Genomic DNA, 16406 nt, shown 5'->3' on the forward strand with positions numbered 1-16406 from the left:
TTTTTTAGATTAAGACAATGACTGCGATGGGAGTACATTACTACTACACGACTGTCCTAAAGGATATCAACTTTAGGACACATGTCTAGGTTTGCAGTGAAGGTGTTAACCAAGTATTCCATCTTCATCAAATATATGTAATAAAATTGTATGATCAACGCAAATAAAAGACTAAGAAGAATTAGGAAAACAATGAGGGTTTTTGTCTATATTTACAATTAAGACTCTTTCTTTATAGGAAATTTAAAAACGTCGTTTACTGCATCGAAAATATTTCTCTCTGTAATGAAACCATATTGATTCTCTAAGAGGATATTGAACTTATAAAAAAGGAAATACATTTAAAAAATACAATTTCTAAAAAACTTCTGAAAATTAGTCAAACTTAATTTGTATGTAATGTTTAACACCATACGTGTATAACTTTTTTGTTGCGAAACTATATTGAATAAGAAAGACAACATTAACTGAGTATGTCAATTCTTCCAAAATATTCATATAACTGGATATAACAATAATACTTATATAATTCATTAATATCATTATATATGTATGATAGTTCTTTCACTACAAGTTACACATTTAGTAAAGGAATATATGAATATTGAAGATACAAGCCACATCTACAACGCACACCAGACTTCAGGACCGACAATGTGGGAGTCTTTGTGTTCACCCTACAGCGGACATCTGGCTTGGCAACTACCAATACATCGCTGACTACCATTTTAAATTTTGATATAGAGATAGTAGAGGTTGAGTTTGGGACCTAATTTTAACCCTTTAGGTTTACTTGTTCAACAAATGGACAAATTCAAAGACAGAAATGTTATTTTGTCATTCATTGCTAAACCAGTGTAGGATTTACCACTAGATCCGGATCTACTGTATACAAACTACCAATTTCAAAAGTATTATAATTTATATTTTTCACTGCAAATACCAATGGTTCTGACATACCATTTTCATGCAAATGCAGAAATGCTATCTAACATATACTTTTTGACAACTTTGTTAGGGAATTTTCATCAAAGAGAGCAAAAAAAGTTAATTTATATTGTTTACTTTGCTATGCACCAATGATTTTTTTATCGTCTTGTTATTCAAAAAATATATTTTCATTTTTAAGTGCTTATAATTTTAAAAATGTATCTTCCATTAGAATTACGAATTTATTCTTATGTTACCTTCTGCTAGAACAATTTTAACAAAACTCACAAATAGAAGGGACACACACAAATGTTTTCAGTCCAAAGGTCCCAAGAAAATGAAATCCGTCACTGCGATAAACACAACCATTGAATATTCTTAGTAGTTAATTATAAATAAGCTCAATTCTAAATTTCACAATTGCTTTGACATTTTGGACCACTCTGTGTACAAGGATCGAAATAAATTAAAACTTGTTTTCCAAAGTGATGAGTAAGTGGAGAGAGACCTTTAAAAATCAGGTACAAATTGACCTACTTTTACATTTGAAAATATTTAAAAAATTATCTCCTATCCCCCAGAAGTGCCATTTTGGGATGTCTGTGAAGTTGACATATCCAAAATAGCTTACCCACATTTTTTCATACCCTTCGTTAGTTCGTTAGGGGTATTTTGAGTGTTAAAAATTATTTTTCTAAATTCTTTAGTGGTGGAATATGAGTTTGCGATAAAACGAAGAAGGTAGGTTTGTCAGTTCAGCTGCTATACAGTAAGTAATTTTATAAAACACATTTTTTTAATATTTAAATCTAAAAATAATTCAATTCAAAAATGATTCAAGCATTGACAGTTTATTATTTAGAGTACTTAATTGAAATTTCAAGCCATTTCTGGCTCAGTTGTGCATTTGAGGTCAGGTCTGCAGCATTGTACTCTACTAAGAACTACTAAGACCTTTAATATGATTGTGCATTCCAGCATATGCTTATATTTAAGATTTTCTTCTGACTTCAAAACCTCATAGGCCATCCCCCTGAGGAAATAGCAGATCACTGGATATGTGTTAAACTAAATTTTTATACCCAGTAAGTCTGTACCAAGTTTTTTCGCTCTATCTTAAATCTTTTCAAAAATATTTAACTGTCCCTGGATTTATTGGAGACCTTGCATATGTTTCCATACTATGTTTAGTTTTTTGTCAGTTTATAAAAATTCATGAAATTAATTTTCCCATCTTGTATTGAAGGTTTGCATACCACTTCATTCAAGCTCAACTTCTGAGAGAATAATTGAGATGTTCCATTAATTCCACTTCATCATTTCTTTATGTCAATGAATCATTCGAAATATTTTTGTTATTTGATTTCAATATGTTAATATTTCTCAAATAAATATTTCATATGTGCTATTTACTTAAACAATAAAATTACACCAAATTTCACCTAGTTTACGGTGCTTTCAACAGAGTATGTCTATATTTTATATTTTATATATTGCAACATACTCCATTCACGTTGTTACAGTTCAACTAAAATTTTTGATACCAGTAACTCAGATTGTTAGGCACAGTGTTTTAGAATGCCACCTTATTTGTTGAGTTATTTTAAGATCCAAATGGAGAAGTGAACCTAATATTTCGCTGTAGAATTTATACCCTTAAAATGAGTAGTGAAGTTGGTTTGATGGGTTTTTGTTTGGGATATTTTTTTTAAAGTTGTACAGTTGTATTCCTTTAATATAACTTCCCTGAAGACATAAAAAGAAAACAAATGTTTTTATCTCTCCAAAAGGGAGTTAAAAGTGTTCAAAATAGGAAATTGTAGAGATTTTTTTAACCAGACCTAACCAGAAATGGTTGAAGATAAGTGAATCTTTACAGTATAACCATGGAGATACAACATCGGGGATACAAGTTTTAATATTATGTAATTTAGGGAAATTACGCTATTAATGAAATATAATCTAGAAAATTACTGATTTTTTTAACAAAACATTTTTAGGCAATTAACTTTTTTAATGAATATAAACATATTCCATATAGTCACGTTTTATACACACTTTAAAATTCCATACTTTATTTTCAACCATTTTTATTTGAGGCCTAATTATCCAGATGCCTACAACTCCTTGTGAAAAATTGTCAATATTTATATTCTTAAAGAATTAACTGATTTAAAAAAATTAAAAATTATTCTAACTGAAAACTTATTGCACCACCTTAAGTACAAGTTATGAAGTTACTTAATAATAAGAACAAACAAGCATAAAGTTAAAAATACAAAAATTACTACAAGGTTATCAGCAATATCATGGGTTTAATGACACAGTATCTACTGTAAATATTATCTGACTTGAAATATTCATTACTCAAATTTCAACTGATCAGTACTAAACTGTATCACATGAATTGTATTGATGAACATCAAGTTCATCAACATGTGGACTGATGAACCAATTACACTAAGATTGCAACAAAAATAATTGTTTATATTATTTAGTAATAATGATTTTTTTAATACATTATCAAAATGATATAAATTCAACTATACAAATATTATCTAGAATCATTCAAATAACACTTGCAAAATAGAAAGTGAAAATAATGGAATAGCCATTTTAATATTTTCTCCTTAAAATATTTTGGAGAATTTTAAAATGGGATTTTGTAACTACCCACGTATTTTATTCAAAATGTATTCTATTTTAAAGAAAAAGATTGCAAAATGTCTTGAAATGTATTTACTCCTAAATCTTAAAGATCCCAAAACAGCAAAATAATTGCACGGGAAAAATATAAGTACCTTTTAATACATTTCAAAAGATTTTTAACATTGTTTTATTATCAGAATTCTACATAGGGAGTATATTTTATTCACAATTAAAAACTATTTCAAAACTCATTCAAGTTATTACAAAATAAATTCATGACAAATTGCAAAGTTGTGTCCTATTTTAAAGTGAATTAAAAATAATATAATATTATGGATAGGTACCATAAAGTTACATAATTATATTATAAATTATTTTAAGATGAGTTTCCCTCAAGTTACTAAATAAATTTTAAAATTATGTCTAAAGAATTTTAATACTAAGTTTAAAATTATTTTTATATAATTTTACCATTAGTTGGTGAATAGATTAAAAAACTATTTTAAAATTAGCCTTAGAATGTGTTTATATTACAATATCATTTACATTTATGTCACAAGTTGTATTATAAGAAATTAACTATTAGTTGCGAAATATAGGTATTTAAAAATTATTTTCATATTGACTTTAAATATCTTTTTAGATTACATTTTAAAATTATATTGCAGGTTTAAAAAAAGTTTAGTAGTAGCTGCTAAATTGATGTCTTTTTTCAAACCATTTTTACATTACTTTTAACTCATTTATATTACATTATACAATTGAATATTACAAAAAATCTTAAAAAAGTGCATTGTTAATAACTTACTATAAACATTACATTCAAATAGTTTTTATAAAATATATTGGATCAAAATTAGTTTCGCACTGTAATGTCAGCAATAAGTGTAGTCAAATCACAAGGTGTAATAAAATGATAATTTTAAAAATAATTGTTTTAAAACAATAGCTTTCACATGCAACAAAGGGTAAAAACTCAGTATTATAAAACAGATAGTGAATTGATTATATAATTTCAGAAAATTAAAATACGAATCACAATTTCATAAGCAGACTAAATAAAATTCTGTTTCAAGTATACAAATCTCTATCAAATATCATTCTGTTGATTACTTAGGTAATAAAGACATCTGTTATGGATTATGTTTTAGATACTTTTAATTGCCAAGGTAATGTTTTATTTTTACAGCTTTCTAGTTTACGTTTTGATTTTAATATTCTGTTTATAATCCAGAATAAAAGAAAAATCACAACTTGTATATAAAGCATATTGTTTTTTTAAAGCTAGCAATGTTTAATAAGCAGTTTCCCTTAATCATAAAATTTCATTTTTCCTGATAAGAAATTGCCTGTGTACACTAATATTAATGATAAACCTATGTTTTACAGTATAATTTGAAGTGATTTTGTTTTGAACGTTATGTCATTCTATTACTAATCACAATTACTAATAAAATAATAGGCTAGGAATAATAATGCGGTATAATATTAAAAAGTCTAATAGGAATAGATAAAATAACTATAAAGTTATGTTATACAATATATATAGAAAGTAGCACTGTTAGAATAAAATATATAAAATACACTTCAAAGACACATTGCAATGAAAATATCGGAAATTAAGATCAGATAAGAAATGTAATAGTAGCCTAAGCATAACAAATTCTGAAGAACACCAAGCTTTTGTTCTTCAGTTTCTCTATTATTTGCTTTACTCTTTGGCCCTAAAAAACTTGAAGTAGCAATTAGTTGTTATATATATATATATATATATATATATATATATATATATATATATATATATATATATATATATATATATATCCGTAACATTACTGTTTATAGTGGATCCTTCAAGATTAAAATAATATCAAACATCCATATTAAAAATTGGAGTTAACTAAACTAAACAGGTTTAGTTACGGTACCAAAGAAAGGATTAGTCTGAAGAGGGAATATGGGATAGAGATCTAACATCACACAAATTATGAAGGAGTAGAGAAATAGGAATATGTGATAGATAACAATTGTATCCCTTATTATTGTAATTTAATACAAGTTAGGAGGAATTCTTAAACCATATGTTACATCACGGGCTTTGGTTAACTTACATGCCAAAATTAAATATTATAATAATTTTATTCTTGAGATATCCTGCATATAAACCTGCATAAAAAGTAAAAAAAAAAAAAACGTTTACAGCCCCTAATACGACAGAAGGGAAACTTTTCCAACCTGCTAAGTGTAGACTTAAATGATAGCCAAATCAAGTTTTTATTTATAGCCTTAAGTGGTTTTAAACTTTAAACTTAAAAGCGAAGAATCAGATGCGCAGCCCGGGAGCTGATAAGCGTTCCCTCTTAAGTACGTAATGCTCGCTAATCATGCTACTTTGTATACCGGTAGTAAAAACTACACAGTATTCAAAATACGTCAAAACTAGAATGATGAGTGGGCGATCCACTGACAAGAGTAAAAGTTAGACAAGTAGTAGGGATGAGGGTATAGCAACGATGCGGCAACATGAAACGAAGGATCAGATCCAACCATAGTATCCCATCCGCCCATCCCCCGTGCACAACACTGACGCGGTCGCATAGAGGGTAGCTAAATAGGCCTTTTATACTTTTGTCAACTTAACGCATAATTTACTCTATGTTTACGCTGACACTCGAAGTAATGTTTGATCTGATTAAATTCAACTTTCAAAGTAACACAAGGCCGTTTTATATCTAACTGTTTTGTTCGGTTACAGTACAGTAATTTATTAACATTTTTGAAACATTTCTTCATTTGCCGACCCTCGAAACTGCCTAAAGAATACGTTACCGTGGTCCAATAGATAGTCCAGTTTAGGAATAGTGTAAATAATTGTTAATTTATTGTTTAATTTTAGACAGGTATTATAAATGGCGTTTGTCGTGTAAAATAAAGAAATAACATTTAAAGATACAATAAATTAAATATTCTCATTTGCGGATTTGTATTTTGTCTGGCGAAAACTTTATCTACCGTACTACTACTAACTTGGTTGTTGGGTAAGCTAATAAATTTCTTCTAGCTCATAGACTGTGCAATAATCAAAGTTTGTAGCCTATAGAGAAGAGAACATGGATTTTATAATATATAAAATGTGTTACGCAATATCATATAACGGCCAAAGATCATAGAGTAAAATAATTCCCCTAGTCTTAAACAGTATTATTTATTTATTTATATTCTATTCTCAAGGTTACGGAGTCTGTCCAAGTTGCTAAAACTTTCTTACAGCTGTTAGTTGTCATGAAAGTGTTATCAGGACGAGTCAGCTGTTGTGATACAAATAATGTGAAAAATAAAATACTAATATTTTTCTGCGTAAAATATGTGTCCTCTGTTACATGTTTCGTAACAATAAACGTTTAAAATTTAAATTATTAATGTATTCACATTTAGTGAATAGAAAGGAGTGGGATATAGGTTAAGGTTATGTGGGAAATACATTATCGTAAGTTTGTTCTGTAGTATTTATTTTATTTGTGAGGTTAAAACCAAGTTTGGCCTAATAAAAAGTAAAATGCATCTAGATTTGAATAAAATAGCTGTATAATGTATCGTTAAGTTAATTGGTTTATCATAAGATATGAATTACCCCCACTTCTCCTGAGGTTAAACCTTATCTAGGCTATAAAAGGGGCGGCCACTAGCATTGAGTGCCCCCTTTCTGGCTTTGGTTGAGTTATTGGTGTGCCAAGTTGTACTAAATGTCTCCTAGTATATATTCAGTGATTAATTTGATTAAGTTCTATCTTTAATTGTGAAATCAGTGTAAACATCTCATATTGGAAGTGAAGTTTTTCGGACAATCTGGCTTTTGACAGAGTAATGCAAATTGAATCTAAAGACTGTCTGTGTCTTAGGGCTCGTACTTGTAACCTGCATCATACTTGGAAGTGGTTACATCAAACAATTCAACTTCATAATCATATGATTTGCCTTGCGTCTGTTGCTAGGGGGAATTAAATCAAACTAAACTTTTTTGAGTGTATATTATTACACATTTTGTTAGTTGGATATTGACTCAGAAAATAGTTATTTTATACAGTTTTGTGTTTTGATAGGAGTCTTGGATTGATCGAAGTCTGTGTTTTAGTGAACAATCTACTAGGCCTATAACTAGAAAAAGATGGCTCAAGTTTTAGTACATTCTGTTTTCAAACAAGGAAGATTAATATCAGCATTTAATCCGACCATTGCAAATGCTCTGTTTACGATGAAAGTGACAAATAAGACTGAAACACGCAATTTCTCAAATGAATCCCGTAAGAACACAGTTCATAATGATGAAAGTAAAATTGCAAAGTCGGTTTTCATATCTCAGTCTGATGATGTTTTCACAAATTTAGCGTTAGAAGATTGGCTTTATAAAAATTTTGATTTTACAAACCATCATGTGATGTTACTTTGGAGAAATTCACCATGTGTAGTAATAGGGAGACATCAAAATCCCTGGCTTGAAGCAAATTTTGGACCACTCTCGGAGCATGGTGTACAATTAGCAAGAAGAAACAGTGGTGGTGGTGCCGTTTACCATGATCATGGTAATCTTAATCTATCATTTTTTACTCCGAGAGAAAGATATAATCGCAAACAAAATTTGGAAATTATTACTTCTGCTCTTCATAGAGAATGGGGATTGAAGCTGGAAATAAACAAAAAGGAAGACATTGTCATTGATGGAATGAACAAGGTATGTACTTGGTTAATGTATTCTAGGTTAGTGTAATTCATCAATTTGTAAATAATTACATTTTATTTTATTATTTATTTTAATCTTAAATCAGTAAAAGATAGAAGGAAGCTACAATTAGCCAGGTTTATGGAATAAATTAACTGTGAATAAATTGTCCATTAAAATACAATTTTAACTGCATTTTGTAAAGCAGTTAGTACAAAGGTGTTTCATGGAATTAAAAAAGAAATATTTTCATTGTTTCAGCAGTGTATGGATTAAAACTTAAAGTGTGTGGTTCCCTTATAGTAGGCATTACCATTCCCAAGTTAGGTAAAGGCTAGCTCCTAAAATTTAGAATATAGTTAAAATAAAGGTATTAGAAGCCTAAGTGACAATGTAAAAAACCAATACATTCTAAAACAAACATTTATTGATGATTATAGTTGAATATTTCTGTAAAAAACGTTATTTGATTTTGTATTGTTTTGTATCAAAATATAAATTTCTAGTAATAGTTACTACATGGTGTAGTATTTATTGTTTTGTTGTTGTTTTAAATCTGGTTTTTATTTTACATTATTAAACATGTCATAGTTTACTGAAATATTTGAGTTTTGTTAATCTACATAGAGTGGGACAATATTGATTTTGGGTAAACATTCTGTTGAAGTTTTGCTGTCATGTTGTTAATTTACTTAGAATGCTACTATATTGATTGTGGGTAAATATTTAGTGCATTTCACAGTTATTTTAAAACTCTTGTTGGATTTGTTACATTAGCTTATTAAGGGCATGACAGTTTCCATTGTATCCAATAAAACATAATACTGTACTGTACCATGTATAAATTACTTTGACAGAACACAATTAAATGGATAGAACACAATTTTTAGTGTTCTATCCATACATATTTTTATCTTTTACATCATAAATGTCTTTATTAACATTGTGTAATTTTGCATGACTTTTTTATTATAACAACTTTGCACTACAAACAAAACAAATTTAGGGTATTTCCACTGGTTTCAAGTTGCAGAGTATATATTTCAGCACTGGAGTACAATTTCACAAAACTGACATTATTTACTATTTAAGAAACAATAATGTTCTAAGAAAAATATTAGGTATGTCATTTGTTAATGGATTTAAAAATAGGGTGAGAGAATCTACTTTTACTGTATAACACAATCACTACAAGAGTCTTGAATAAGAAAATGTTTAGAAAACAATTTAATTAATCTCTGTGCAACCTGTTAAAACAGTGGTAAAAAAATAAATTCTAAAGCTCTATTTAATTTTGTAATAGTAGAGCGGTAAGATTGGATTCTCTGCTGTTTTCCACAGGGAATTATTCTAAAGTAAGAAACTAACGATTTTATTTTTATTTTTTTTTATTTATTTATTCCAACGGTACAGACCATTTTACAATAAGGTGAATTTTAGATGGCAAATAATACAATGTAAATAAATAGTTAACAGTTGTAGCATATAGGCACATGCAAAGCTGATAAATATGTTATAAAAGTAACAGTTTACAAAACAAAAACAAAAAGGTAACAACTGCAACAACAAGTAACGAAAAAGAAAATAAATACTATAGATCTCATAACACAAACAACCTACAATAAAATAATTTAAATAGTACTTACGACAACTAACAATATAGGTAAGATAAGCACGTTGCGATTGATAAGCTTGTTGCTAAATGGTTTATTGCTGTCATATACATGATTATGTTTTAATGATTATCAGTTTAAAAGTAAATACATTTAAATTTGTTGTATTAACTTTATCATTATGAGACACACAACTATTAAAAAATGCGGGATTATATTAATTCTACAAGTTTTTACAGAAGTGTTTATAAGTTAGGCTATGTTATAACAGTACAACCAATGATAAAGAAGCTTTTAAATCTATTTTTGTGATACTTTATGAATGCAGAGATCTCTTGATAAATTCCTAAAATATGAGTTCCTTAACTTTCTGTTTGTAAATGACACTGTAGCTCCTTAAATATAAAGATTTTTCCTAGAGAAAATCACAAAACATCTTACTGGATATATCTAGTTTCAAAATGAGTTTCACAGTGCTTCTGAATATGTAATTTAGCACTTAGTGCTGAGAAGAAAAATATCAAAAGAATCTTCTAGATCAATAAAGTGGTGTTTTTTTATTTAAGTAACTTACCATACTAAGTTCAGCACTAGCCTATCTACAAATATTTCAAGAAATGTTTCCTCCAGTTATTTAAGGGAAAATAATAATAATAATAATAATAGGGATTGTTTTATAAAACTGGTTCATTAGCAGCAAAATAATTTTTAAATCTGGCACCTAAAAATATAATAATAGTTGTTTCTCTACAATTTTATCTTCTAGGCTTTTAACAAGATGAAGTGTAAAAGAGCATTTTAAATAATGAAGTATGTAAAGTATAAAAGAAGCACCGATATAAACATCAAACTATTTGCATATTCTACATTTAAAATAATTTAAAATCATAATTGGTTTAAGTTAAGTTGAAGTCTCTCTTTTCTTCATATTTAAAAATTTATCAGGAATTTTGAATTGAGATAATACATATTTGTTGTTGTTTTTATTACATTAAAAGCACAGATTTCCTCAACTTCACAATTTTGTTAAATTTTTGTATTTGTTAGATTTCAGGAACTGCATCTAAACTCGGCAGGCCAAACTCGTACCACCATTGCACCCTTCTTGTGGATGTAAACAAGAACAACCTCAGTGAGTCACTGCACAAATACGAGGTTTGTGAATTATAATTTATAACATTATATAATTTGGTGCTCCAGTAGGCTAGTCTCACCAGCAGTCAGTTGTTGTTTGGTGTATTTAACATGGATTCAAATTTTTTCCAACAGAGCATGAAGTAAACATTCTGAAAGAAAATGTTTCAGTACTGTAAGTGTCAGTGAGTATATAAAATGTTTTACTCGAAAAGAGATTTCATGTAACTTGAGTTTTCTTAAAAACTTTATAGTAAGTAGTGTAGAATTTTCTTTGAGCTACTAACAACATTACAGGGATTAAGTTTAAGTTGCATTTTAGCAGCAATACATGCTAGCCGTCATAAATGATCTGAAGATATCTAATAAATGATCTCGTACAATAAAAAAAGCTTACAATAGGTGGGACATAGTTAAACAATATAATTACAAACATTGACAAGTATAAGTGTAGCTGCTGTGTTATAGAATCACATTACTGTGATAAAAAAGCTAACTTAGTTGTCTTGTTAGTAAAACACAACTGGTGAGTGGATGTATAAATGTAGATTGAATTTATTACTGCAAATTCACTTAGTGAATGCTGTAGAATTAACAAAAGTACCAATATTATATGTCTCTTATAAACAGTAAATTAAATATAATTGTGCTTTTACATATATGTTAGAAAGTGATATTTGTAAATGTATAAAAATTAGTTGTTTACTTTATGCAACGAAGATTAGTATTTGTTGAACGCACAACAAAGGCCGTGTAGTTTTACAGAATAAAAGAGGAGGACAAATTCACAAACATCAAGATTTGATTCAAACAGATGTCACGTGGAAAGTTCCGTGAAGTGTTATGTGATAATCTCTGTAGAGGTCATCAGAGAAGATTGATGTGGAAAATTCTGTAAACAACATAAGTTGCTAGCTAGTGTAACAGATGCCATTAATGGTTATTTAAATTATGGAATAAGTTGTATTCCAATAACAAAGGAACCCAAATTAAACAAGAATACTCAAAGGTAGATTATGAAGATCAATAAAGATTGTATTCACAGCCAATAATTTGTTATATTAGAAATTGTGTACAATAATCTTGCCCTCCACATGGTACACTTGTCTTGCTAATAGTGTTATCTGAAAAGTACCCGTAACATTTTACACCCCATTTCTAGTCTTTACTAATTTATTCTGCCAATAAATAAATGGCAAGGGCTATAGCTTTATTTCTTGTTATTCACATTTAAAAAAAAATCACATGTTGGGATTAAATTGCAAAGTAATAATTATAAAAAGTTTGTCTATAGTAATATTAAAAATACAATGTTCTGAAACGTCCAATATTTTAATCACATTAAAACATCAGTACTACTTAGTACAAATATATGCACTTGTTAAAGGATAAGATTGTTTTGTTTTCTTTCAATAGGCATGACTGATTCTGTTGAGTCTAAAGTAGAATTTGTTGAATGTTGTATTCATATTTTTAAAATTGTGTTTTAGTAAAACACTGACTTATACACTGTTTTACATCACTTAACTTCCTAAAAAGGGAAAAACACAATAATATGCACAAGAATAAATGGTATTATGTTTATTTCATTTTGTTGAAAATTGGTAACAATTTGTCAATTGGAAATTGGAATTTTTACCATTTTCTTTCTGAGTCCCATTATAACTCTATATATTTTTGTGTTCACAGCTACATTTTCTACAACTTAGCAATTTTGAACTTTTGAAATATCTCATATTTTATTATAGCAGATACTGTTATGTAATATATTTTTTCACATGTCACACAACAATAATACAACATATGCTGTAAAATAGATATATTTTTTTCTTAAAAATTAAGTTGTTGTAGTCTTCAATTCGTAACAAAAAAATTATATATAACACTTTATATATATGCTACATTTAAGATTTCTTATGAAATATATAAAGGGGTCCTGTAAAACGTACAAAAATCAGCACACACTTCAGAATTTTCGATAGACGCTTCCAGGGTGAAGGACGGCCCCCAAGAGTCTACAGTACTTGTAACCCTGTAATTGGTTAGAATTAAGGATTTACATTCCAGTAGTCTTGTCTGTGAGAATAGCTGTGGATATCTTCGTTATAAGTGTGTTGTACTGCAAAAATAATCATATTAATATAATTGAGTTATGGGATGGGAAATATACCGTATTAGCCAGAAACAATTTTTTAACGGATGAATTTTAAGTTTTTTAATGTTAGCAGTTAAAAATTTCATCACAATACTGTGAATTAACTAATGTTACACTGATAAGAGCAGGGACCAAAGTCAACACAGAGTGCAAAGCCATGGGCAGAGATAATAAACTTTATCTTATCTAAGTCAACAGGGCCAATGGCTTGATGACCTGCAACCTTGATGTAATGGGCCACCAATAGATGACATAATATTGTTTTGACTCTTAATAGGTGCTATTATTTAAATAGTAATTTTTAAGAATATATCCTATTAGATTAATCAACCTTGTTTCTTTATATTGAGCAAGATAACCTACAAAATAGAGAAGATTACATTTTATTATTTTAACGAAATTTCATTCTGGATGTTGTTTACAAATATTGATTGCATAAAGTATTTGTCAAAACAGTTTCATCCAGAAAACTAAGTTTAAATAGCTTACTATTTATCTAGGCTAGTTACTACCATAATATTATGATGTATTCAATGTGCAAGAAAATCAAATTAAATAGTTAATTCGAGTTAAGAATGAACATTGCTTGGGAAATGTTAGGTCTAAATTTAAAATAAAAAAACTGTATGGACTATAATCAAACATTAACATTAACAACCAAACTTACATAGTTATTTAAAAAAATGAACTTGGGCAGAATCTAGCTAAACATTTCAAAACATTAATGCCAAAAGTTATTTTGGCACTAATGTGGTCAATATGAACGTTCCATGTCAATTCTCGACCTGGTCGTATTCCAAGGAACCTTCAGGAAAAGATGTCTGAATATTGAATCTACCAAAATGACGGAAGATTCAATCTCAGTTCAAAACATGGTTCTACTTAAGGTATTAAATATTTTTAGTTTAATTATTTTCTTGAATTATGCTCTCTTATGCTAATCAGCCAATAGTTATAGTTAAATATGAAAGGATAGTAGGATTTCGATATGTTACTTTTTGTATTATATAACAATGGCAAATGTCCGAAACCGTACTATCCTTTCAAATCATCCAGTTTCAATCAATAACAAACGTTATTTTGTAGCGATATTGATTACAGCCCACGATATTTGTATTACAGAAGGGAATAGAGACGAATGCCACAGTGAGTGTTCCATCCCCAGTTCGTAATCTGGCCGAACTGGACTCGACTATCAACGTGCAGAGACTGATCAGTTCTATCGGCTGGGAGTATCTGCGTACCACCCCCCTCACACAGCAGGACGGGGGCTGGGGGCTGGTGTCTCGCCAGAGGGGCTTCCAGATGATCAACCCCACCGACGAGTGGTTCCCAGGTACCTCAGCTTGGTAGTGGAAAAACAGAAACTTTAACGTAAACATATATAAATTGTTTGTTTTGTCACTTTAATAGTGTTGACAAACAATGGAAAGATTTTCCCATGCCTTCTGCTGCAAAATCAGTATAATCTTGAAACTAACTGAAGATTGATTTAAACCAACACGAAAAGCAAATTTTTAAAACAGTAAAGTACTTTTCAGTATGTATGTAGAATAAGTTATAGAATTATTATATTTATATGATTAGTATCATATAAATATTATACTTAATATTTTATATTGAATACTTTACAACATTAATAGTTACTAATCAACAAATTGTGTAGAATTTTAAATAATTATACATAATACTTACAGTAAATAAAACATGTTTTATATCAACATGTTTACATGTGTTGATGTTGGTATAAAATGTTTCTTCTTCTTCTATGGGCCGGCTTACTGCCATGCACTTAAGCCTCAAGGGCCTTTTGCACACCCTGGAAGCACACCATGAGGCCTACCAGTCTATGATTTCAGCAGTTCCACAAATCGCCGAAAACAACCTATCAGGTCCTCCTGGGGAAATTCATCACCCTTGTCCAAACTACCAAAGATGGCGTACCGCTCCCTTGCTATTGAAGGGCAATCAAAGAGCAGTAATTTAAACTTAGCCCTTTTAGTGCCATCGTCCGTATATACGGACGGTCACAGTAAAAATTTCACTACTATAAATTTGTATGTATTACACATTTTTTGGTATATAAAAATTTAGAACGAACTAAGTTAAAAGAATAAATATATTTATAGCAATTTTATTAATTAATATTGGTAAATCTATTTAGCTTGCTACTTGTTACCACCTATTAAATGTTAATAAATACTACACACACATTTTAGTGAAATACATCTATTTATCTTGCTACTTGTTACCATCCATTAAATATTAATAAAATAAACAAGTTTTCACCGGGCATAGTAACAGTTGTTGCTGATAATCGTGATTTGTTCAAGGACTTGACAAGATTCGAGATGAATTCCAAAGCTGGGACTGGAAGTTTGGACGTACTCCGAAGTTCCACATCACAAGATCGTTTTTACTGCCACAGAGTATCCAGGTGGCAGGAAGAGGGGGGGATGTGCAACAAGAGGAACTGCGGGTGACTGTGACAGTCGCCAAGGGGCTGGTGGAGGACGTCATCATGAGGATACCCCCCTCTCTCATGATGTCCGAAACGTTTATAGAGGATATTAAGGTGATGTCTACCATCCGGGGACGACGGTTTACCGAGGATGCTCTGGATGAACTGAATGCGAGTTTCGGCACGTCTCACTCACTCAGAGAGGATGGCAAGCAGTTCGTGGCCGACTGCATGCGGAAGGTCATGGCTTCCGTTTGACATTGAGAACCAACTGACGTGTCAGTTGCCACTCGGACGGGGATATTTGTAGAACGGGGCGGGTGTAATTTGTTATAGTGGATTTAATTTTATTGGAACAGTTTATAACAGAATACTCATTTAATATAATATACCGATTAAGATTAATATATTTTATACTTAAATATTTTTATATTGGATTTTATAATCAAACAAGTCTCTAAATGAAGAATTATTTGTAAATAAGTATTACAGCTAAGGAAAACATCTCAGATATAAGTAAACTTGGATTTAAAATCTTGTTTACGAACAAAGGTTTGACCTTTTGTGAAAATGTCGTACAAGTTTTATTGTAGTTTGTAGAGGAGTTTTGTTCTTTTTGTGGTGATATTTTATCTATGGCTTTAATAGATGTAGATGGCTTTAATGAAACTGTTTCAGTAGTAAAATAACTATTTTATGAGTTAATGGTCCGAAGTGGAATAAATAAATTTAAGTAAAAGCAAATGT

At 29.5% G+C, this 16406-nt stretch overlaps 1 protein-coding gene across 1 annotated transcript; it reads left to right on the forward strand.

Moving 5' to 3' along the window:
• Positions 1 to 7240: 7240 nt before the first annotated feature.
• LOC124361788 (lipoyltransferase 1, mitochondrial) lies at positions 7241 to 16403 on the forward strand. The gene is made up of 4 exons (XM_046815764.1): positions 7241 to 8308; positions 10957 to 11064; positions 14321 to 14534; positions 15532 to 16403. Exons 1-4 carry the CDS (start codon positions 7745 to 7747, stop codon positions 15915 to 15917), a joined length of 1272 nt encoding a protein of 423 aa, XP_046671720.1. The 5' UTR covers positions 7241 to 7744; the 3' UTR covers positions 15918 to 16403.
• The last annotated feature ends 3 nt before the right edge of the window (positions 16404 to 16406 follow it).

The sequence above is a fragment of the Homalodisca vitripennis genome, chromosome 5, assembly GCF_021130785.1.
Source record: "Homalodisca vitripennis isolate AUS2020 chromosome 5, UT_GWSS_2.1, whole genome shotgun sequence".
Taxonomy (NCBI): Eukaryota; Metazoa; Arthropoda; class Insecta; order Hemiptera; family Cicadellidae; genus Homalodisca; species Homalodisca vitripennis.

Excerpts from the sequence above, each read along its gene's own strand:
- LOC124361788 (XM_046815764.1), top strand. The coding sequence starts at position 7,745 with ATGGCTCAAGTTTTAGTACATTCTGTTTTCAAACAAGGAAGATTAATA. Across the intron at positions 11,065-14,320 it reads AGTCACTGCACAAATACGAG|AAGGGAATAGAGACGAATGC; the intron begins GTTTGTGAATTA and ends TTTGTATTACAG. Across the intron at positions 14,535-15,531 it reads CACCGACGAGTGGTTCCCAG|GACTTGACAAGATTCGAGAT; the intron begins GTACCTCAGCTT and ends GATTTGTTCAAG.